The sequence below is a fragment of the Canis lupus genome, chromosome X (genome assembly GCF_003254725.2).
Source record: "Canis lupus dingo isolate Sandy chromosome X, ASM325472v2, whole genome shotgun sequence".
Classification (NCBI taxonomy): domain Eukaryota; kingdom Metazoa; phylum Chordata; class Mammalia; order Carnivora; family Canidae; genus Canis; species Canis lupus.
Genome location: NC_064281.1, coordinates 11,810,198 through 11,833,643, shown reverse-complemented (window position 1 = coordinate 11,833,643; position 23,446 = coordinate 11,810,198). Strand labels below are relative to the sequence as shown.

The 23,446-nt window shown below is 39.0% G+C and overlaps 1 protein-coding gene across 1 annotated transcript in view; it reads left to right on the top strand.

Annotated features, from left to right (window-relative positions):
* The window catches only part of CLTRN (collectrin, amino acid transport regulator), a 34,520-nt gene extending 32,240 nt beyond the window's left edge, over positions 1-2,280 (top strand). Inside the window, exon 6 of the mRNA XM_035711337.2 lies at positions 1,469-2,280. Coding sequence (XP_035567230.1) covers positions 1,469-1,625 — 157 coding nt within the window. The 3' untranslated portion in view covers positions 1,626-2,280. The remainder of the gene's footprint in view (positions 1-1,468) is intronic.
* Positions 2,281-23,446: the final 21,166 nt, after the last annotated feature.

The following is a 23,446-nucleotide window of genomic DNA, read 5'->3' as shown; positions in this document are numbered from 1 at the left end:
TGGTGATTTTCTATTTCTGTTACTCTTTCTATAATAGTTGTCATTCCTTTGTAAATAAGAGCTCTTTTTTTTTCTCTCCCTTCCTCCACCATATTCTTTAAAGCATTAAAATGGACTCTTATGCAGGACTAATAGGAAACTCTACCTTAGTCATCACTGGGCATCTTCACCACCTCCTCACTCACCAGAGACTTACCAAGATTCTAAGGGACTTCCATAGTGGTGGGAGTCCATCCTGGTCACCACAGCAATGTCTACCATTCCTGCAGTGTGATCCATTCAGGTTTGCTTCTTTGAAGTTTCCACAGATTATTGGGACAAAGCAATCTCTGACAAGTCTGGGAGCCCAAAATCATGCTTCCATGATGCCCCCAAATTAATCTCTTGTTATCAAGCATAATTGGCTCAGTGTCTTGGTCTTTCACAAAAGACAGGAAGACCCTTTGAATTCAAGGTTACAGTGTTCCACACTCCAAGGAAATATTAAGGGTAAGGCTAGCAGAATCTATAAAGGGTCTGAGAATGAGAAACTCAAAGATTTATACTATCACATAGAGGTTTTTTTTTGGCGGAGGGAATGGCCCAGAATTTTAGCTGTGAGTTGTAATGTAATTAGTAAAATGCGTTCTGAGTTCCAAAAACCCAACTTAAATGAAAGCAACTATTTTACAGTGAGTGGAACTAAGCAGTGATATCTGCAGTTTTTATTTTTTAAAAATATTTTTAAAAGATTTTATTTATTCATGGGAGACATAGAGTCAGAGACATAGGCAGAGGGAGAAGCAGTCTCCCCACAGGGAGCCCAATGTGGGACTCCATCCCAGGACCCCAGGATCATGACCTGAGTCTAAGGCAGACACTCAACCACTGAGCCACCCAGGCATCCCAATATCTGCAGTTTTTAATGGTTACTTCTTTTCTACAAAGGAATGTAAGTTTGCTTTTTGATATCTTATTTAAATTTGATTTTCACTCAACATTTGCAAACTACTTGTCAAATCCTGTGAGAGGAATTTAGTACTTTTTTTAAAATTCAATTTTTGTTAAGTTGTTCTCCTAGAGCTAAATTTTTTAACTTGCTAACTTACCATACATTTCCTTCACATTCCTTCATGCAATTTGTATGTGAATGTATATGTGTATATATGTATATATACAAACACATTCATTCGTATAAATGTATATATTCACTCATATATGTATTCATATATATTTATTTTAGTATTCCAAATAAAACCACTTGTTCTGACCAGTATGTATATATGTCATCCATGCAGACTTCTTATCTTGGTAGCAACTTTCCACCTCATTAGCTCTTTATGATCGTTGCAATTTATTTGAAAATATGTAATGTCATCAATTACTTCATCATTTTAAGTTTCCTCTTCTTTCTCCTGCTCTCCATGTTTGTACAGAAGACCAGGCTTTCTTTTCCTAGATCCCAATCATTCTTTTTATGTGCATTTAGGAAGAGCAAAGAACCATCTGAAGCAGATGACACTGAAGATAAGTGTGAAAACACGATCACAATTGAGAATGGCATCCCCTGCGATCCTCTGGACACGAAGGGAGGGCACATTAATGACGCCTTCATGACAGAGGATGAGCGGCTCACCCCTCTCTGAAGGGCTGCTGTTTAACTTCCCCAAGAAACCCAACACTTGTTTCTGTGCAACTGCTGAGCATTATAAATTATCAAGGGCAGATCATCTATTTTGTTTCACCTCTTCTTTTGTAAGAAATTTTGCATATGCATGAAGGTAAAAGGCAATCAGTTATACCCATGAAGACCATTGGAATCATAAACTGTTGACTACTCAAAATACTCTAAAATATTTCTCTGACAACACAGTGTATAAGTGTAGTCAGTCATGTGGTGTCTTTAGTTGTCGGTTTAAAAGTGCATTAGTGTTAAGCATTTCTAGAGATAGGATCAGGCTACTACATATATATATCTTTTTCACACTTTGAAAACCTAAGGAGAAATATTTTTCCAGTGGAGAATACCCATAATATGGTGTAGAAATCTTTGAAAATGGATCCACTTAGAATATTTTTTATATCATTATGTGACTGACTAAGCAAGAATGGAAAATGATCGTAAATGAGATGGATGGAAATGGGAGTGTCGATACACAAGGTGGAATTTGATCCTGTTGTCATACCAATACTTATTCTCTACCATTCTCTAATAAGGCAGCCCTATTGGTTGACTATTTCTGTAATTTGTAAAAGTACAATCTATGTGAATTTAATAAAGTGCTAATCATCTCTTTTTAATTGTGTGTTTGAGATTTATTTTCATACTATGGCGATCAGTAAGCCTAATTTTTATTAGTTATGTGTAATCTGTTCTACAGCCCTAGAAATGAATAATTTTTGTTGTGTGCATCCTTGCTTGAAGACATCTTATAGTTTGTAGACTTCATTTTACTTTAATAGGCCATGACTATTCTAAATTCTAATAAATTATTACACATTTATGACTAGAAAGAAAATTCACTGCTCATTCTCCTACTGTTATCATCCATAGTTGATGTTACAGCAACAGTTTCTAGCTCCCTTTCCTGCCCCAGTGTTGCTCCCCAGATACAGACTCCAAGATGGGTAGTTGTAGGCAGAAGGTTTATTGGGGAGTGCTCTCAAGAGATACACCTGTTAAGAAGTGAGGAGGGCAAGTATGGCAAATAGACTGTAAGATGTCTGCAATGTCCTGATGTTCATGCCTTCATGTAACTCCTCTCCTTGAGTGAGGGTGGGACCTGTGACTTGCTTCTGCATGGAATACAGCAAAGATGAGGAGATGTTACTCCTGCAATTAATTTATATTATGTCTGAGTCTGTCTTGCTAGCAGATTTGTTCTAGAGACTCTCCTTGCTGGCTTGATTAAGCAAGTGGCCATGTTGGGAAGGCCTACATGAGAGAAAATGTGAGTGGCCTCTAGGAATTGTTGCCAGCCTGTCAGCACTGAAGACAGCCTCTGACCAACAACTAGCCAAAAGCTGAGGTCCTCAGTCCTTCAACCACAAGGAAATGAACTCTGTCAACAAGAGTGAGCTCGGAAGTGGATTTTTCCCCAGTCAGACTGTCTCCAGATGAGAATACAGTCCAGTCAACACTTTGATTGCAGCCTGAGCAGAGGGCCCACTTAAGATGTGCCCAGACTCCTGACCCATGGACACTGTGAGATGATAAATGTGTGTTTTTTCAAACCATTGAATTTGCAGTAATGTGTTATACAGCAATAGGAAAATAATAGGGTAGGATTAGGCAGAGGGAGTAGTGACCAGCAACATCATTACAACAGAGGCTTCAGACAATCCTTCAAAGAGCTTAGGAGCTGAGTTTGTCCCTGATTGAGATAAGGTGGCTGGGCCTTTGTATCTCCACATTAGCCAGTCATGGCCATGGGTGCTCTCTGGGAGAGGATCTGCTCTTGGGAAAGACAGTTCCCTGTGGCTGGAGCAATTCCCATGGAAGGAAGTCAGCTGTGAGTCTTCAAAAGCCAATGTTTCAGAAGCTGGGGATGAGTACCTGGGCCTTGAAGAGGGGGTCTGGTGGACCCCCAGAATATCCACCATACCCTCACTAGTCCATAGGCTGTAAGGTAGCTTGAGTGAATATCCTACATGTAAACTTGATCATATTGGTTCCTAACATAAATGCTTTTAAATGGCTTTTTAGTATCTTTAGGATAAAGCCAGACTCTTAAAACATAGGCCAGGACCTGCTGCAGTTTGACTTCTACCTTCCTCTTCAATCTCATCTCTCATCCTCCTCCTCTTTATGTCTCTCTAACTCTCTTTTTCATCTAATGATAACAGATCTCTCACTTCCAGGCCTTTGAACGAGCTCTTCTCTCTACATTGTTCCCTGTCTCTCAGCCACTCTTCAGCTCGTCCTTAGCCTTTCTCTCACTTAAACATCTTGCCCCTCCTGGGGGGTCTGGACCTCCCAGCCACGTGTTCCTAGACTGCCCAGATAATTATACTCCTCTCGTTGTACTATAGTTATGTTATATTTAAATGTGTTTTTATGGAGGAAGGAGACCATATAGGCAAGAGTACCCTAAGGGCTCACACAACTCCTAATTCACTGTCTCCACAAACATTCTCATAGCCTACTTCACTTTCCCTTCACCTTTAGCCAGATAGAATTAACTACTACTTTGTAATCTCACCATAGCTATGTATCTTTTTAGTGACAATCATTATAATATTTTACTTTATTTGTTTCCATATATCTGTATCTTCACACTAAATATAATATTCCTAGAGGCATTATTCAAATCATTTAGCATAGTACCATGTCTTCCTTTTTCCTTCCTTTCTCCTTTCCTCCTTTCTGTCCTTTATTCTATAGTGATGAGCAAAATCAAACACAATTCCCACCCTTACAGAGCTGAAAGTCTACATAATCAGAGCTCAATTAATGTGTGCTGATAAATAAGTGAGATGGTAGTTGTTACAAGTTCATAGACTTATACTTTCTGGGAGCAAAGCCTGCCCCTCTCCCCATACGTGGAGGAGTTTGAAATTATGGGTGTGAGATTTTTTATTTGGACACCATTTTGACTTGGGAACCATATGCTCTTTCATAAGACTTCCTCATTTTTAGGAGAGGAAGGAAATTTGCTCTCTCAGTTGACAATATATGATTTGCTAAAGAACCATTTTCTATCTTACATTTTCTTGAGTTGTATACTCCAGAATAGGGTAGATTTTCATATAGAATTGGTGAAACATTATCAGAATTCAGTGTGTAGTAGTAAGCATAATTCAAGACATGCATTCTCAAGATGGTGGAAATTGTTCTTAGTGGGGAGAAAAAAAGTTTAGATGTTACAGTGGTTTATACTCCTCCAAAAGACAATAAAGAGATAAAAAATATATGGTATTAACACTTTCTGGATGAGCTATTAGGAAAAGATGTCTAAAAAGTCTCAATAATGGGGAAACAACAGGTTGAGGAACACTGATCCCAGATAGGCTTCTTATTTTGGAGGCATGAGATGAACCAGTTTGATCACTAGATCATTTTCTTTACTTCTGTTTGTCCTGATGCTGAGGGGATTGATTCCACTTGCAAAGGTCTTCTCCATTAGATATCCTTATTGGGGAAGTTTTCTATGCTAACAGAAATGTGCTATAAACCTGACAGTTGATGTATCAACAGCAAAATGCGGTTTATGCCTTCTGCCTACTGCCTTTGACAAACACTCAGGGTAATTAGAGAGCAGTCGGTCATCAACCACACCTTTCGTTTTTAATTTAATGATCCTGTAATGTGTCACAAGGGAGCACATTGTGAGGTGATATGTACTGGAAATAAAATGGTGTAAAGCTAGTGGAAATACAGCTGTCAGTCCACTCTCCAAGCCTTTAACAAAATCTGTGATGAAACTGGAAAGACAGAGCATCTGAAAAAGCAAGTCACTTAAGAAAAAATTAGGTGAGATGGTGATATCTGGATTTATTTCATAGAGGAAATGTAAATGCAGGTAACTTTTGTGTGTGTGTGGTGTTTTTTTTTTTTTTTTTTTGGTGTAGTTTCACCTTCCATGTTTTCCACAAAGACTAACCAATACAAACATCACTACACTATTTTTTTAAAGATTTATTTATTTATTTGAGAGAGAGAGTGTGTGTGTGAGTCAGGGGAGAAGCAGAGGGAAAGGGACAAGCAGACTCCTCGCTGATCATGGAGCCCAACTCAGGGCTCAATCTCATGACCATGAGATCATAACCTGAGCTGAAACCAAGAGTTGGACACAACTGACTGAGCCACCCAGGTGCCCCCAAATATTTCTATATTAAAGAATATAGGGGTGCCTGGGTGGCTCAGTCAGTTGAGTAGCCAACTCTTGGTTTTAGCTCAGGTCATGATCTTGGGGACATGGGATTGAGGCCCGCCTTGGGCTTTGGGCTCTTATTAGCATTGCGTCTGCTTGGGATTTTCTCTCTCCCTCTCCCTCTGCCCCACCCTTGCTCGCACTCTCTCTCTGTCTCTCTAAAGTAAATAAATCTTTTTTTTTTAAAGAATGCAATGAGTTCCCACATTTGATCCATAATCAGATTCCAGATATCCTGAATAAGGAACAAAGAATGGGAGGGAGGGATCCCTCGGTGGTTTAGCGATTTGGCGCCTGCCTTCGGCCCAGGGCATGATCCTGGGGTCTCAGGATCGAGTCCCACATCGGGCTCCCCACATGGAGCCTGCTTCTCCCTCTGCCTGTGTCTCTGCCTCTCTGTTTCTCTGTGTCTCTCATGAACAAATAAGTAAAATCTTAAAAAAAAAAAAAGAATGGGAGGGAACACAGGTTAAGAACCAAAAAGATTAAAAAATATCTCAGAGTCCAAATTACCAGTCCTTATTTCAAGTTCATGGGGGCTCCTTTAATATAATATTTTATTTCCCATTTTACATCTTGTTTTTCTTCATTAAAAAATAATGCGTGTCTAGTTAACTTGATTACATAAGCAAATGCAAGGAAGATTCCCCTCTTCTTTACTATCTTTTCTTTGTTCCTTCCTTCCTTTCTGCCTCAAGAACTTATTGAATGTCCACTCTATGTAAGATATCATGGTAAGTTCAGGAAATGCAAACAGGAAGAATATTTTAGAAGGGACCATTCATTATTTATGACAAGATTAAGTTTTTTTTTTTTTACTAAGAATACCATTCTATTTTAGGGAATTTGGGGTTGAATGAATGAATTAATGGTTTCTGGTTATATATTGATTTATTTTGCTCTTCATTTTGATAGCATTGTTTGAAAAAGCATTTTATATTAGTTATGGGTACAGAATAAGAACCAACTTATAAAGCACAGCATTAGCCTCTTTATTATAGCATAGTAGGGGCACTAGCAAGGTACAAATGGTTGGTGCCAGTGTACTGGGTAGTAGGGGAGAATTTTGCCAGTAATGAAATGACATCTGTGTCCCTAAATGTAATTTTTCCAGAGTTACTCTTTGATGTCACTTATATTTTTTGGAAATTAGTGATTATATGATAACAATATAGGTGTGGGGTATTGGATGAAGGGAGACATTTAATCAGACTCAGAGAGAATGATCCTAGTTTTTTTCCAAGTGTCTGATATCTTTTGACCCAATCTGAAAGTAGGATGGTTCTCAGAACAACAGGGCTAGGTCATATATAAGACCATTGGAAAGGGTAGAACATGAGCTCCGGGGCATAGCATAGAACAAAGGTGAACACTAGCCACCATGGACAGGCAAGCTAGAAGTGCCACTGTCAAGTGCCTTGGTACAGTGAACAAGTGGCCCTTATTTGCAGAATTTAGCAAAAGTCCAAATAAGAATAATATCTTAATCACTCCCTGGACTCCATTTGTCATCTTAAACCATTAATTCATAGCCCACCATAATTAGTGAAGAATGAAGTTTTGTGGCAACATTCAGTTTGTATCAAGGTTGCATTTGAAAACTTGTAAGGTTGAATCCGATGAAATTCATGCTATGCAATCATTTTTGATCTACAAAAATGGCAATTGCCTGTGGTTCAAGCTATTAGTTTGCTAGTCAATTTCTTGGAATTTAGGAAAGATGTTCCCCACGTAAATACATCATACATGGTAAGACAGCCTTCAGGCCAGCTCACAGCATATTAACTCACGATATAGCTTAAGTATTGTACATTTATGATATAAAATATTAAAAGACAAATTGTTATAGTGCCAGCAATTTAATGAAAAGAGAATATGATTTAACAAGAACTAGCTTTGACTGTATTTTATTGTCAGTGCTTGAGGAAAAGCAGGTTTTAATGGAAGAATTAGAAAGTATATAGAACTAGTACAAGGAATTCATTGATAGTCTGAGACCTTTAAAGGACACTGATCCTGGCTTATTAAAGATTAGGTCTATATTCACCATCTTGGCTTCACCACCATCCTCTTGCTTCCCAACTCTTTGCATTCTGGCATCCATTCTCATGGAGGAAACTGCTTCCTCAAAGTCACTAGTGAATTTCTGGTTGTTAAGGTCACGGAGTCCTGGTCCTCACCCTCCTGAATCTCTTGGAGTCATTTTACAGTGTAGGGCTCCCTTCCCTCCTCTTTGACACACTCTTTGTTCTGGACTTTTCTGTGATTTGGTCTTATCCTTTTACTCCTCCTCCTCTCTCTATGCCTATCCTGAAAGAAGCCAGAGAGTTGAGAGGGCGAAATAAGTAGGTAAAAAAAAAAAATGAATGCTTTTGCGTAGTGTAGTCAAGCTCTTGGTAGTAGAAGAAAAAAGAGAGTTAAATCCTGTGCACAATGAAAGTGATGGAGAACATTCTTGGGGTTAATGGTGCTCTCTGCTGACCACCAGTAGATTGGTTTGCTATCTAGAAAAGCCTTGGAGTAAGAGAAAAAAGATGTGCAAGTAGTCATTGTATTTTAATGGCTAGTTGCTTCACATAGTGGCAGAGAACACCAGGGCTAGAGGAATACATAATCACAGTCCCTTATCTGCAACTCCCAAACCCAAAACCCTCTGAAAACCATTTAGCTGCAACACCTGACCTGAACAAATACAATGCTCTTCATGATCTGTATTTATTGTATTTAATAATACTGAATGCAGAAATATTTAAGTGTTTGGTGATGGGATGCTGCCCCAGGTCCCAATGGAAGTAGATTAATACTGGCATATGCACAGTATTACCTGTATGGCTTGGGTTCTAATCCTAACACCACCATTAACTAATTGTGTGATCCTGTGTGTGCAGGGATTTGTAAGAGTGGAGAGAAGGCAATCCCATGAAATAAGTTGTCTTCATTTAGTGTAAATAGACTAGTTTTAAAAAAGAACTAATACTTGCCCTATCTGCCCAAAAGATTGAGAGAACAGAATGAAATAAATAATAAAAAACAGAAAAATTAATAAAGACAATGTGCTGTGTAAGTGAAATTTTTTATTTATTAAAGATGATATTGAGACCACTCAACTTGAGGCCATAAAGAGGAATAAAAGGGTTTAAGGGAAGTATTTTACTATATGAATATATACATATATTTATAATAGCTGAATCTCTGAAATAAAGGACATGTGGAAAGACACAACCTCACATAGATCTGGTGGGGAGTCAACTGGTAGGAATATAGATCAAGTATCTATTTGAATTTTCAACACAAAGAAATTTTTTAAAACCCTGGAAAGCTTCTAGTGTACAGTTGACCCTTGAACAACTTGTCTTTGAACTGCATCGGTCCATTTATATGTAGATTTTTTACAGTATGGTACTATAAATGTATTTTTTATTTCTTATTATTTTCTTAATAATATTTTCTTTTTTCCTAATATACATAACATACAAATTATATATTAATTGACTATCTTATTGGAAAGGCTTCCAGTCAACAGTAGGCTATTAGTAGTTAGGTTTTTGGGGAGTTGAAAGTTATAACTGTATTTTCTACTGCCCAGGGTTTGGTGCTTCTAACTCCCACATTGTTCAAGGCTCGACTGTAATTGTAAAGAAAAAATTTCCAAGTATACATTACTTCTAGCCCCAATAATACCTTGATTTCCCCCCAGAGGATATGATCCTGTACAATCTCTGAAGAAGAAGAGAAATAGAAACTTGTGTAACTCAGATAATTATCCCAGTATTGACTTTAACTCAATTAGGTAACAATCTTGTTTTTAAATGATTATTTTCTTTTTTTTAAATCTTTTATTCTATGACTATCATTGAACTAATTTACATTTATCAAATCAATTGTCCTCCCAATCAATTCAGTTAAAAAATTCTGTCTCACTGGATGGATAAGCTGTTTTGTTGAATTAACTATTCAATGTGATAGAACTTTGTGCCTCTGGTCAAATTCTAAAGATACTTAGACTCTTTTACATTGAGGATTGGTGCCTGTGATGTGTCTGCCAGGTCTGTGGATATGAGTCACTCATCCAATTTTTTCATTGCTTGGGGCTATTATAAGCAAAGACTCAAAGGTCCCTGGGAGAACAGGGCCACAGGCCAGCAGTGGAACAATTCATTGATATGATAAGCTTTTGGGGTTTTATTTAGCACAATTCCAGGTAATCTAACATGCTCTTTGAAGAACTAAAGAGAATTTAAATCAATGAACGTAAGAACTAAAATCTACTTGCTCAAAAGTGACAGAGGTTTGCCAATGCTAGTATCCGCCATCATTCATTCCAAGACTGATCGAAGTTCATGTTAGATTCCTATCATATATTATAGTATTTGCTTCCTAGATTATCATCTGATTAGCTATAAAGGGGAATACCAAGGTTCATTTCAGTTACAAGAATTACAGAAAGCCTCAGGTTACAGTTTCAAATGTAGTGCTTTGACACACATTCCGGTAGATTGGCAAATAAAATGCCCATTTACAAAACCTCCCCAAGGATAATACTGGAGTCCTTTGGGGGAATCAAGGGTGTTGTGGGGGCTAGAAAACAGGGTTTCGAGGTTCTTTCTTTGTGTTGAGAATCCAAATGATGCTTTACATATGTATGCATTCCTTTTCACCTCCTCCCTGCCAGATCTATATTTCTTTCCAGATAGATAGGTTGTCTTACTTCTAAGATTTGGTCATTGTGTAAATGAATATTTATTCATGTAGCAAAATATTTTCTTTAAGTAGATCTTCCTTTTCTTTGTGCACACCAGTTAAGTTTTTTTTTCAATATCACTTTTAAGAAAAGATTTTATTTATTCATGAGAGAGAGAGAGAGAGGCAGAGACATAGGCAGAGGGAGAAGCAGGCTCCATGCAGGGAGCCCGATGTGGGAAATGATCCCGGGACTCTGGGATCACGCCCTGAGCCAAAGGCAGACGCTCAACTGCTGAGCCACCCAGGCATCCCTCAATATCACTTTTTATAAAGAATATAAAAGTTTTATTCACAGGATTCATTTTATTAACTAATTTTTAGTGCTTTTCATTATTCACCCAATAGCAAATATTACTAATCCTACTTAACAAAAGAAGAAATGGAGGCTAAGTGAATTTAAATATATTGCCCAAAGTCATATAACATTTTAAAGTGTTCATATGTTATTAGAGGATTTATAGCAACTGATTCTTTTAGTTTCCATATTTTGATTATATTGTTCTACTTTTCATTTAAAATATACTTTGTCATCAACTCCTCTTCTGGGAATAATTTGGATGTACCAAGGTATGTGCTCAATGGAGGACAAGAATTGGGATTAAGGAGCCTGAAACCCTGTTATGGAGTAACATGCAGGGTGGTTGCCAGGATTATTCTTGGTCCAAGCTGAATATTGTGCCATGGGCAGTGGCATAGAGAGAAATCAGAACCTTACACAGATTGGATGCTGAAATTTCACAATGGAAATTTTAAAGATGAGGATTGTATTTCTGCTTCAGCATTTATAAAGCACTTTGGATAATTATTGGCCATTCCTATGCTATACTTGGATTTAGGTCATTTGCCTTTTATGCTTTGCTTGTAGGTAATGCAGGGCATGTTTTAGAGGGTCTGGTAAAACTACAACTAGAAATACAACTTTCCTTATTCTGTATTGAGTCAGATTCATTTGGGAAATATAAATAATAGTGAAAGGGAAAATAAGGGAAGGGAGAAGAAATGTGTGGGAAATATCAGAAAGGGAGACAGAACGTAAAGACTGCTAACTCTGGGAAACGAACTAGGGGTGGTAGAAGGGGAGGAGGGCGGGGGGTGGGAGTGAATGGGTGACGGGCACTGGGTGTTATTCTGTATGTTAGTAAATTGAACACCAATAAAAAATAAATAAATAAATAAAAAAAAAAAGGAAAAAAAAATAAATGGAAGATGAAACTCTTGACATATCCTGTTAAAACAAAAAATCAGACCCTGTCACTCCTTTACTCAAACCTCTCCATGCATAGGCATCTCTTTCAAGGTAGACCCCAAAGTCTCTAAATGACAATAGGGCCCTACATAATCTGCCCTTAGCCCCTGCAAACTCCCTACTGTTCTTTATTATAACAATTATCTTACATGAAGGAAGCTGGAGGAATAGCACAATGTGTACCCATATATCCACCACGGGACTCATTCCCAGAACAGCATTTGGTTTTATTTGTTTTCCAGCTTTATGGAGATATAATTGATATATAACTTTGTGTAAGTTTAAAGTGTACAATGTAATAATTTGGTATATGTATACATTGCAAAATGATTACCATGCTAAGGTTAGTTAACACATCCATCACTTCACATAGTTAGTATTTTTCTTTTTGTGGTAAGAATTGATAAAATCTACTTTCCTAGCAACTTTCAAATATACAATGCAGTATTGTTAACCATACGCTGTACATTACATTACATTCCCAGAACTTATACCACATCTTTTTTTAATCCATTCATTCTGTGACAAACACGTAGGATGTTTCTATATCCTGGCTATTATGAATAATACTGCAATTAACATGAGAGTGCTGATACCTCTTTGAAATCCTGTTTTCATTTTCTTTGGATATGTACCCAGAAATGGGATTGCTGGATCATATGGTGGTTATATTTTTAACTTTTTTTGAGGAAACTCCATACTGATTTCCATGGTGGCTGCACAATTTACATTCCCACCAACAGTGAACAGCGGTTCTCGTTTCTCTACATCCTCACCAACATGTGTTATCTCTTGGTTTTGTTTTGTTTTGTTTTGTTTTTTAAATCACAGCCATTCTAACAGGTGTGAGGTGATATCTTATTGTGGTTTTGCTTTGCATTTCCCTGATGAGGAATGATGTTGAGCACTTTGTACCTATTGTTACCTATTGGCTATTTGTATGTCTTCTTTGGAAAAATGTCCTTAAAAAGGTACTGGTATGTTTCCATTTCCACTTGTTTCAACTTATTTTTTGATTTCTTCTTTTACTTGTTGGTTCTTCAGCAGTGTATTGTTTAATTTCTACTTATTCGTGAATTTTCCAGCTTTCCTCCTGGTATTGATTTCTAGTTCATACCATTGTGGTTGGAAAAGATACTTGGTATAATTTCAGTCTTCTAAAATTTGCAAAGCCTTATTTTGTGACCTATCATATAATCTATCCTGGAAAATGTTCCATGTGTGCTTGAGAAGAATGTATATTCTGCTTCTGTTGGACGGAATGTTCTATATATGTCTATTAGGTCCATTTGATCCAAAGTATGGTTCAAGTCCAATGTTTCCTTGTTGATTTTCTATCTGGATGATCTATCCATTGTCGAAATTTGGGGGGGGGGATATTAATATCCCTTACTTTATTTTATTGTTTATTTTATTGTTGCCTGTTTCTCCCTTCAGATCTGCTTAATATATTTTAGGTGCTTCAATGTTGGCAACATAGGTATTTACAATGGTCATATCTTTTTGATGAATTTATCTCTTCACCATTATATAATGACCTTCTTTGTCTCTTATTACCACTTTTGATTTAAAGTCTATTTTGTCTCATGTAGGTATAGCTACCCTACTCTCTTAGTTTACACATGCATGAACTATCTTTTCCATCCCTTCTCTTTGAACCTATGTGTGTCTTAAAGCTGAAGTGAGGGGATCCCTGGGTGGGTCAGCGGTTTAGCCTTCAGCCCAGGGTGTGATCCTGGAGTCCCGGGATTGAGTCCCATATTGGGCTCCCTGCATGGGGCCTGCTTCTCCCTCTGCCTGTGTCTCTGCCTCTCTCTCTCTCTCTCTCTCTCTCTCTCTCTCTCTCTCTCTCTGTGTCTCTCATGAATAAATAAATAAAATCTTAAAAAAAAAAGCTGAAGTGAGTCTCTTGTAGGCAGCAGACAGTTGGGTCTTGGGTTTTAGTCACTGTACATCTTTTCATTGAAGAATTCAATCTATTTACATTTACAGTAGTTATCAACAGGTAAGGACTTCCTAATGCCACCTTGTTAGTTGTTTTCTGGTTATTTTATAGTTCCCCTTTTCCTTTCTCTCTCTCTCTTGCTGCCTTCCTTTACGAATTGATAATTTTTCACAGTGGTATGCTTTCATTTCCTTCTCTTTATCTTTTGTGAATCTACTGTAGGTATTTGCTTTGTAGTCACAATGAGGATTACATAAAACATAGGCTGATAGGGATTCCTGGGTGGCTCAGTGGTTGAGCATCTGCCTTTGGCTCAGGTCATGATCCCAGGGTCCTGGGATTGAGTCCCACATTGGGCTTCCTGTAGGGAACCTGCTTCTCCCTCTGCCTATGTCTCTGCCTGTCTCTCTGTGTCTCTCATGAATAAATAAATAAGATCTTAAAAAAATGCTGATAATAACTTCAATTGCATACAAAATATCTATCCTTTCACTCTCCCCCTTTTATGTTTTTGATGTTTGAATTTACATCCTGTTATATTATGTATCCATTAGCAAATTATTGCATCTATATCTATTTTAATTTTTTAAATATTTTATTTATTTGAGATAGAGTACAACAGGGGGAGGGGCAGAGAGAGAAGCAGGCTCTCTGCTGAGAAGGGAGCCTGATCAGGCCCTGGGCTCCATCCCAGGACTCTGGGATCTTGAACTGAGCCAAAGACTGGTGCTTAATTGACTGACCCAGGTGCCCCCCCATAGCTATTTTTAATATTTTTGTCCTTGAACCTTTATACTAGAGCTAAGTGGTTAACACCCCGCCATATTACAGTATTAGAGTATTCTGTATCTGATTATGTACTTGCTTTTATCAGTATGCTGTTTATTTTCATATGTTTTCATGTGACCAATCAGAGTCCTTAAGTTTTGGCTTGAAGAACTCCTCTCAACATTTCCTATAAGGCAGGTCTAGTGACGATGAGCTCCCTCAGCTTTTATTTCTTAGGGAAAGTCTGTATTTCACCTTCATTTCTGAAGGACAGCTTTGCTGAGTAAACCATTTTTCTTTCAGCACTTCGAATACATCATCTTATTCCCTCCTGACTTGCAAGTTTTCTGCTGATAAATACACTTATAGCCTTATGGGGATTCCCTTGTATGAGAGGGTTTTTTTTTCTCTTGCTATTTAAAAAATTCCCCTTTGTCTTTGATTTTAGACAGTTTTATTGTAATGTGTCTTGGAGAGCATCATTTTAGACTGAAATGTTGAGTGACCTATTAGCTTCAGGAACTTGGATAAATCTCTCTCAGCCATTATTTCTTTAAATAAGCTTTCTACCTCTTTCTCTCTCTCTTCTCCTTCTGGGGCTCTAGTGATACATACATTGTTTCTCTTACTGGTGTTCCACAAGTCCTGTAGGCTTTCTTTCTTTTTATTTTTTTTAAGATTTTATTTATTTGTTTATTTGAGAGAGAGAGACAGACAGACCGACAGACAGGCAGAGGGAGAAACAGGCTCCATGCAGGGAGCCCGACGTGGGACTTGATCTGGGTCTCCAGGATCAGGCCCTGGGCTGAATGCGGTGCTAAACCACTGAGCCACCCAGGCTGCCCTGTAGGCTTTCTTTATTCTTTTCCATTCTTTTTTTTTCTTTTTCCCAGGGCAGCATTTGACTGGAGCTCTGGTCATCCATGTCCTCCCTCTTAGTCAAAGCCATGTTTAAGCCCTCAGCCGATGAAACTCTCCAGAGATAAGCATTACACACACCGTTCAGTAGTCTGTGTCAGTGTTTACAACTGCCAAGCGAGTCTCCCTTAGGACTAAACATGAGCTTTTGATGTGTTATTTCACCCATTTCATCCTGTTCTTTTCTTGGTAGAGAGGGAGTTGTCTAGATAATATGTCCTTAAGTATTGACGTCAGCAAATTTCAAGACAGAAGTGCTACATCCTTTCATCTATTTTTAAAAATTATGATTATTTTCTCCTTCAACAGTCTTACTAGTTCCTTTGAACCTTTGCCAAATCCCACAGAAAGAGTCCTGTCCCTGTCCTCTTACTGGGTGACATAGAGCTAATTACTAATCTTGCTGAGGATTCGAAAAGTATCAACTTGAACAAGGGTAGTTGTGAACTCTCAGCAAGTTGATGTACATTGGTGCCCTGTACACACAGTAAATACTTTAAGTGTCAGTTCTCTTCCCTGTGATGTTCAAAACAGAGCTAATTATTTGGACTGATACTTTATATTTTATTTTTTCTTGCTTTCTCCTATTTGCTATTGAGACCAGTGCATATACACACAGACCACTATATATATATAGTGTATATATATATACACACACACACATAAACATACACATACACTATATATACTATAGTATACATATATATAATATATATAATATATATAATATATATATATATATAATATGTATATATATATAAACAAGCCATGTTTAAGATAACTTTGTGTTTGCACACCTTGGCAGCATTGCTACTTACTATTCTGCTTGGTCTTGATTGAGTTTCGGGGAGGTGCAATCATGCATGCACGTTCGTTCTTGAGAGCATTATGCTCATAGCATTATCTAGATCGGGGTCCCTTAACCTCAGCACTTGATGTTTGAGGCCAAACAATTCTTGTTTGCAGGGAGCTATCCTGGGCATTGTACAATGTTTAGCAGCATCCCTGACCTCTACCCACCCTCTCTCAGTTATGACAACCAAAAATATCTTCAGACATTGCCAATTGCCTCCTGGGAGGCAAAATTACCCTGGTTAAGAACCACTGCTTTTTATCACTGGCAAAGATTGGCTTTGAAGAGAACAAAATTATTGCCATGTCATCTGAAGTTGTCATCTTTGAATCTACGATCTCTAGTTATCATTCCTTGTTCCTGAATATACTCACCCTACTGAGAAAAACCAGCTTTTTATCTAGATAGGCAGAGCACCTATGGTCTCCTCTCAGTGAAAATGATGAAGATAAGGAGAGAAACTTTGTAACTGAGGCAAATTTCATGTCATCCTGAGGCCGTTTTTTGTTTGTTTGTTTGTTTTGTTTTAAAGATTTTATTTATTCATGAGAGAGAGAGAGAGAGAGAGACAGAGAGAGAGAGGCAGAGACACAGGCAGAGGGAGAAGCAGGCTCCATGCAGGGACCCTGACGCGGGACTTGATCCTGGGTCCCCAGGATCAGGCCCTGGGCCGAAGGCAGGGCTAAACCGCTGAGCCACCCGGGCTGCCCCTGAGGCCGTTTTTTGAGCTGTCCAGTCACACCTTTTATGCTTCTCCATACCTTGACTGCCCCTCTTTTCCATGCCTGTCAAAAAAGCCCTTTTGACCCCAAGGAGTCTGACCTTAAAACCAGACTGCTAAGGCTCAAATTCCAGTTTCATTGCTTTTGAGCTTTGTGATCTTAATTTTGTGCCTCAGTTTCCTCATCTAGGAAATGAGGATGGTGCATTTGCTTACCTCTTGGGCTGTTGTGAGGATTAAATGAGGGAGCACATGTAAAGCACTTAATTCTGGGTGGCACACAATAAGCGCTCAGCAAAGGTTAGATATCATTATTGTTACTATTATTAGTAGTATTAGTCTCTATGATTCAGTTTCATCTCCTTCAAAAAGCCTACCTGATGATTCCTTGGGGCAGCTCTGATCTCCTACTTCTCTGAAATCATGATAAGTTTTATAATCTTATAAATCAGAGTTTATTCGTATCATCTTTTATCTGAGTAAAATTTCCCAGCAACACAGAATGATTTTCATTCTCTCATTCCTCTCACTTATTGAGCAGATAGTTGTTACCACTGTTGGGGCGGTGGCTATATTCCTGGAGAAACTGGGGTAGTGGTTTGGATAGATATCTTTCCTCTACTATGAGGATTTTTTCCTCCTGTTGTCCACTCTTATTTGGTTATATCATATATAGTCAGTGGGTAGGGGCAGCAGCATGATATTGATACTAAGATGGAAACTCTGTCCAGACCAAGGCATCATTCAGGAAGATTTTGCAAGTTCTGTCTTTTGTGCCTGAAATTCATAAGAATCCAAACTCACTGTTGGAATGAAATCTCTATGGAAAAGTGCCCCCACAAATAGCCCCTTCTGCAGTGGGTGAAACAAGCACTATGTATATTACCCATATGAAAGACATTCCCCCCTACTCCCTCAAGGCAGAGCCAACTTTAGTTGGATGTCTACCATTCTCCAACATGAATCAGATGCAAATCTTAATTAGTCTAAGCCAATTATTCTAGGCCCCTAGGGATGGAGTCAGTAACTACCCCTCCTAATGGCCCAGACCAGAGGAATCCCTTAGAAGATAAGGAGAGAAGGGAACATTGTCTCCAAAATGAGCCTGATAGAGTTCAAGAAGATAAAAACTATGGGACATTTCTAGTTGGATTAGAAAACTTGGCTTTAATATTCAATCTGGAGACTGAGGTAGAGCCCAAAGAGGATGAAAGTTTACTCTATTTAGAGCCAATTAGGAAGTATTAAGCAAAGTGTAAAAGTCTTCAGTCACTCTCAGACTCTAGCTGAGAGGCAGGAGCTGACTCCAAAAAGAATCTTCTATGCTTTGAATGCCCATCAATGTTTCAGCCTTGACCTGGCTGGGCTTTGACTATCTCTCTTGTCAGCTGCCTTCTCTGAACCTGTACCTTGCTTCAATTCATCACCCTGTGCTCCTGAGATGTGTCTACTTTTCTAAACCAGTGAAGAAATGTAATGCTCTGACCAAGTTCCTGAAACTTCCTTTCTTAAAAAAAATTAAATTTAATTAATTAACATATAGTGTATTATTAGTTTCAGAAGAGAGAGTTTAGTGATTCTGATTCATCAGTTGTATACATCACCCAGGGCTCATTCCATCAAGTGCCCTTCTTTTCTTGTTTAAGATTTTATTTATTCATTCATGAGAGACACATACAGAGAGAGAGAGAGAGAGAGAGAGAGAGAGAGAATGGCAGAGACACAGGCAGAGGGAGAAGCAGGCTCCATGCAGGGAGCCCAACGCGGGACCCGATCCTGGGTCTCCAGGATCACACCCTGGGCTGAAGGCAGCACTAAACTGCTGAACCACCCGGGCTGCCCAATCAAGTGCCCTTCTTAATGCTCATCACCCAGTTACCCCATCACCCCAGCCACCTCCCCTCCAGCAACCTCAGTTTGTTCCTTAGAGTTAAGAGTCTCTTATGGTTTGTCTCCTTCTCTGATTTCATCTTATTTCTTCTCCTGTGATCCTGTTTTGTTTCTTAAATTCCACATGTGAGTGAAATCATATGATAATTATCTTTCTCTGATTGACTTATTTCACTTAGCATAATAGCCTCTAGTTCCATCCATGTCACTGTAAATGGTAAGATTTCATTTATTGATGGCCGAGTAATATTCCAGTGTGTGTGTGTGTGTATACATCTTCATATCTTCTTTATCCATTCATCTATCGATGGACATCTGAGGTCTTTCCATATTTTGGCTATTGTGGTGGACATTGCTGCTATAAACATTGGGGTACATATGCCACCTCAGGTCATTATGTTTATATCCTTTGGGTAAATACCTAGTAGTGCAATTGGTGAGTTGTAGTGTAGCTCTATTTTTAACTTTTTGAGGAAACTCCATACTATTTTCCAGGGTAACTGTACCAGCTTGCAGTCCCACCAGCATTGTAAGAGAGGTCCCCTTTCTTTGCATCCTCACCAACATCTATTGTTTCCTGACTTATTAATTGTAGCCATTCTGACTGATGTGAAGTGGTATCGCATTGTGGCTTTGATTTGTATTTCCCTGATAGTGAGAAAAACATGCACCCAAGAATACTTTACCCAGCAAGGCTGTCATTCAGAGTAGAAGGAGTGTTAAAGAGGGGCATCGGGTGGCTCAGTGTCTGAGCATCTGCCTTTGGCTCAGGTTGTGATCCCGGGGTCCTAGGATTGAGTCCCGCATCAGGCTTCCCATGGAGAGCCTGCTTCTCCCTCTGCCTATGTCTCTGCCTCTCTGTGTGTGTCTCTCATGAATGAATAAATAAAAATCTTTTTTAAAAAAAGGAGTGATAAAGAGCTTCCAGGACAAACAGAAACTAAAAGAACTTGTGATCACTAAACCAGCCCTGCAAGAAATACTAAAGAGGATCCTTTGAGTGAAGAGAGAGCCCAAAAGTAACAAGGATCAGAAAGGGACAGAGACAATATGCAGAAACAGTGACTTTACAGGTAATACAATGGCACTAAATTCATATCTCTCAATAATTACTCTGAATGTAAATAGACGAAATGCTCCAATCAAAAGACACAGGGTATCAGATTGGATTTAAAAAACAAGACCCATCAAATATGCTGCCTGTAAGAGACTCATTTTAGACCAAACACCTCCAGATTGAAAGTGAGGGGTTGGAGAACCATTTATCATGCTAATGGGCATCAAAAGAAAGCTGGGGTAGCAATCCTGATATCAGACAAATTAGATTTTAAATCAAAGACTGGAACTCCCTTTTTATCATTTCTCTGTTTAGTCCACAGATGGCTCCTTTGTGGGGGTGGGGGGTTGTTTCAAGTAATTTTTTCCCTTATTTATCCATCCTATTTTCCTCCTCAGGTCTGAGCTGAGTAATACTTTCCAGCACACTGGGATTCTGAAGTAAGGTCTTTTCCTCTTGGTCTTAACTGAAAAGATACATTTGACCAACCATCTCTAGATGATAACTCTCAAATTCATATCTTCATCCCCAGCCACTCTTCAAACTGCAGATTTATATATCTAACCGCCTTTTCTTTCTTTCTTTTTTTTTAAAGATTTATTTATTTATTTATTCATGAGAGACACAGAGGGAGAGGCAGAGACACAGGCAGAGGGAGAAGCAGGCTCCACGCAGGGAGCCCAACGCGGGACTCAATCCCAGGTCTTCAGGATCACACTCTGGGCCGAAGGCAGCGCTAAACCGCTGAGCCACCTGGGGTGCCCATCTAACTGCCTTTTCAACATCTTCACTTGAATTTCTGTGAGGTATCACAAACTCTACTGGACTCCTAGTCTTCCTTCCAAACTTTTACCTGCAACCTTCCCCATGCAAATGGAGGTCAACCTTGTTCTCCTAGTCGTTCAATCCTAAAAACCCTGGAGTGATCCTTGACTGTCTTTCTTTCACAGCCTATTCCCGATTCATTAGCAAATCCTGTTGGCTTTACTTTCAAAACATGTTAAAAAATCTAGCTACCTTCTCACAAACCCTGCTGCTACCACCGAGGCACTATGGTGCAATGACCTCCGCACTGGTCTCTGTCTGTGGTCTTGTCCCCATGGATCCCCTTCTCCACACAGCAGCCAGTGAGTCTTTTCAAATGCAAGTGAGATCATGTTACTGCTCTGTTCAAACTCTACCATGGGTTCTCATTTCACTCAGGATAAAGTCTCAAGTTTTGCTTCTAAGGCCCTAGAAGTGAATGTGCTCTAGTGTTGCCTGCTATTTTTTACAGTCTGGGTGTAGAAATAAATTTGGGTTACATGGCAAGCACCGTGCAATGATAAATTCAGACCAGTGGTGATTAGTACAACCCTCCTGGAATCCACAGCTCATCCTCACAAGTTTAAACTCTGTTGAAAATAGTTGTCAATTTTGTTAATAGAGATTATCTTTGCTCTTTCTGTAGGGAAAAGGGACTGCTAGGCAGCTAGAAATGTAAACAGGAAAGAGCTTTAGCTTTTCCTTTGGGCTATAAAGTCAACTTGTTATTTATTTTCCATAAAGTACTTATAAATCCACTTTGATAAGTATGTAGTCAAAACCAATTGAGCTAAATGCAAACAATTTTTGGCCATGTGGAGTTTTAAATTTCTCTGTGCTTTATGTTTGAGATGCCCTTTGTTATTTCTTTTGGAAGCATTATCTATCAATCATAAGACAGGAAATTGCAAGAAACATCCTTTATTCTCTGAAGTTAACCAAAGTTATCTTCTCAGCTTGGGGAACTAGAAGATGTTTTCGCCATAGCTATTTGGCAACCTCACCATTGATGACTCAGTTGGAAGGATATGGAAAGTAGAGCAGTAAGGGAAATATGGATCTCAAAGTCTATGCACTTTGCTCTAGCAGAGTTCAGACACACCCTCAGCTCTGAGCCTATGAAGAAGGGGTTTTCTGACTGAACTCCATGGTTATCTGGTTTCCGTTTAGGTTTTAGCAGACGGCAGTTCCAATGGGGAGGAGATTTGTTGTGGGCAGGGTTACTAGATGTAGATTCTTCAAGAAGTGACAGCTGATTCAGAACCTGCAGAGACAGCAGAGTTAAGAGCAATAAAGCTCTCCGGGGCCATTAATGTAAAGCCCTAAAGACATTATCACATTATAGCCTAGTCAGTAAACACTATGCAAGATGATGACACTGAGTCCTCTGGGAAAAAAAAAAGACACATAAAAAATTGCTCAGGCAACATCCTAATTAGGATGAAATATATTTTAGAAAAAATTTCTGTCTTCAATGGTTTAAAGATGCACACACAACTGCTATAATCAAAGTAGTACATTTTCATTTTGCTTATATGGGCCTGCTCATTCTCAGAATATGACAGTTTTCCTACAGCCAAAAATTGTACTATGGACAGTTCTCTCATTTCCCCTACTTCTCGAAGGGACTGAATTATTACACAGCTCCTCTTTTGAGTGGAGCTTTTGAGTGGTTTTTACTACTAGGTTCCCAGCATTCTTCTCTGTGTTTTCACATATTAATTCATATAATATTCATGATATGCTATGAGATGGGTATAATATTATCATCAGCTTTGAAACAAGGAAACTAGGTGCCAGGGTGCTACTTACCTGCTTAAAGTCACACAGCTAGCAAGTGGCATAAGTCCATTATGCTACCTGGCTTCTTCTAAACGGCAGGCTCACAATGCGGGAGAGATGTCCATCCTGTCCTCCTCTGTGTCTGAACTGTGCTTCAAATCACACTGTTTTAGACCTTCTACTCTCTTGTTTATTTTCCTCTAGATACTCTCCTGTGTCTCTCTAAACTTGTGCTCCTCTGACATGAACTTGATGCTCTAAATTATTTTGTATCTGATACTTCTGTTAACAAAGTTGAAGATAGTCGTAGGTGAATTTTTCTTTTGTTGGGCAGCCAGATTGGCTTTAAAAAAAAAAAGATTTTATTTTTCATGAGAGACACACAGAGAGAGGCAGAGACACAGGCAGAGGGAGAAGCAGACTCCCCACAGTGAGCCCGATGTGGGAGTCGATCTCAGTACCCTGGGATCATGCCCTGAGCCAAAGGCAGATGCTCAACCCCTGAGCCACCCAGGCGTCCCAGCCAGATTGGGTTTACAGCTTGTATTAAGTTTTTATTCACCCAGCTCATCTGGACTGCTGTGGTAGCAACCTGACTGATCTCCCTGCTTCCACCCTCACCCCCTTGGTATCTGCTCTCTAATCTGTAGTGAGAGTGAATCACTTCTCTACTGGAAGCCCTCCAATGACTTCCTACATTACTCACAGGAAAAGCCAGAGTTCTCCAATCATCTGTACAGCCCTTCTGATGTGGCCCCTACCTTCCTCTTCATCTTTACCTCCTGCCACTTTCCTTAGGCACGAGGCTCCAGACACAAGGGCCTCTGATATTCTTGAGACCTGACTGCACCCTTTGCACTTGCTACT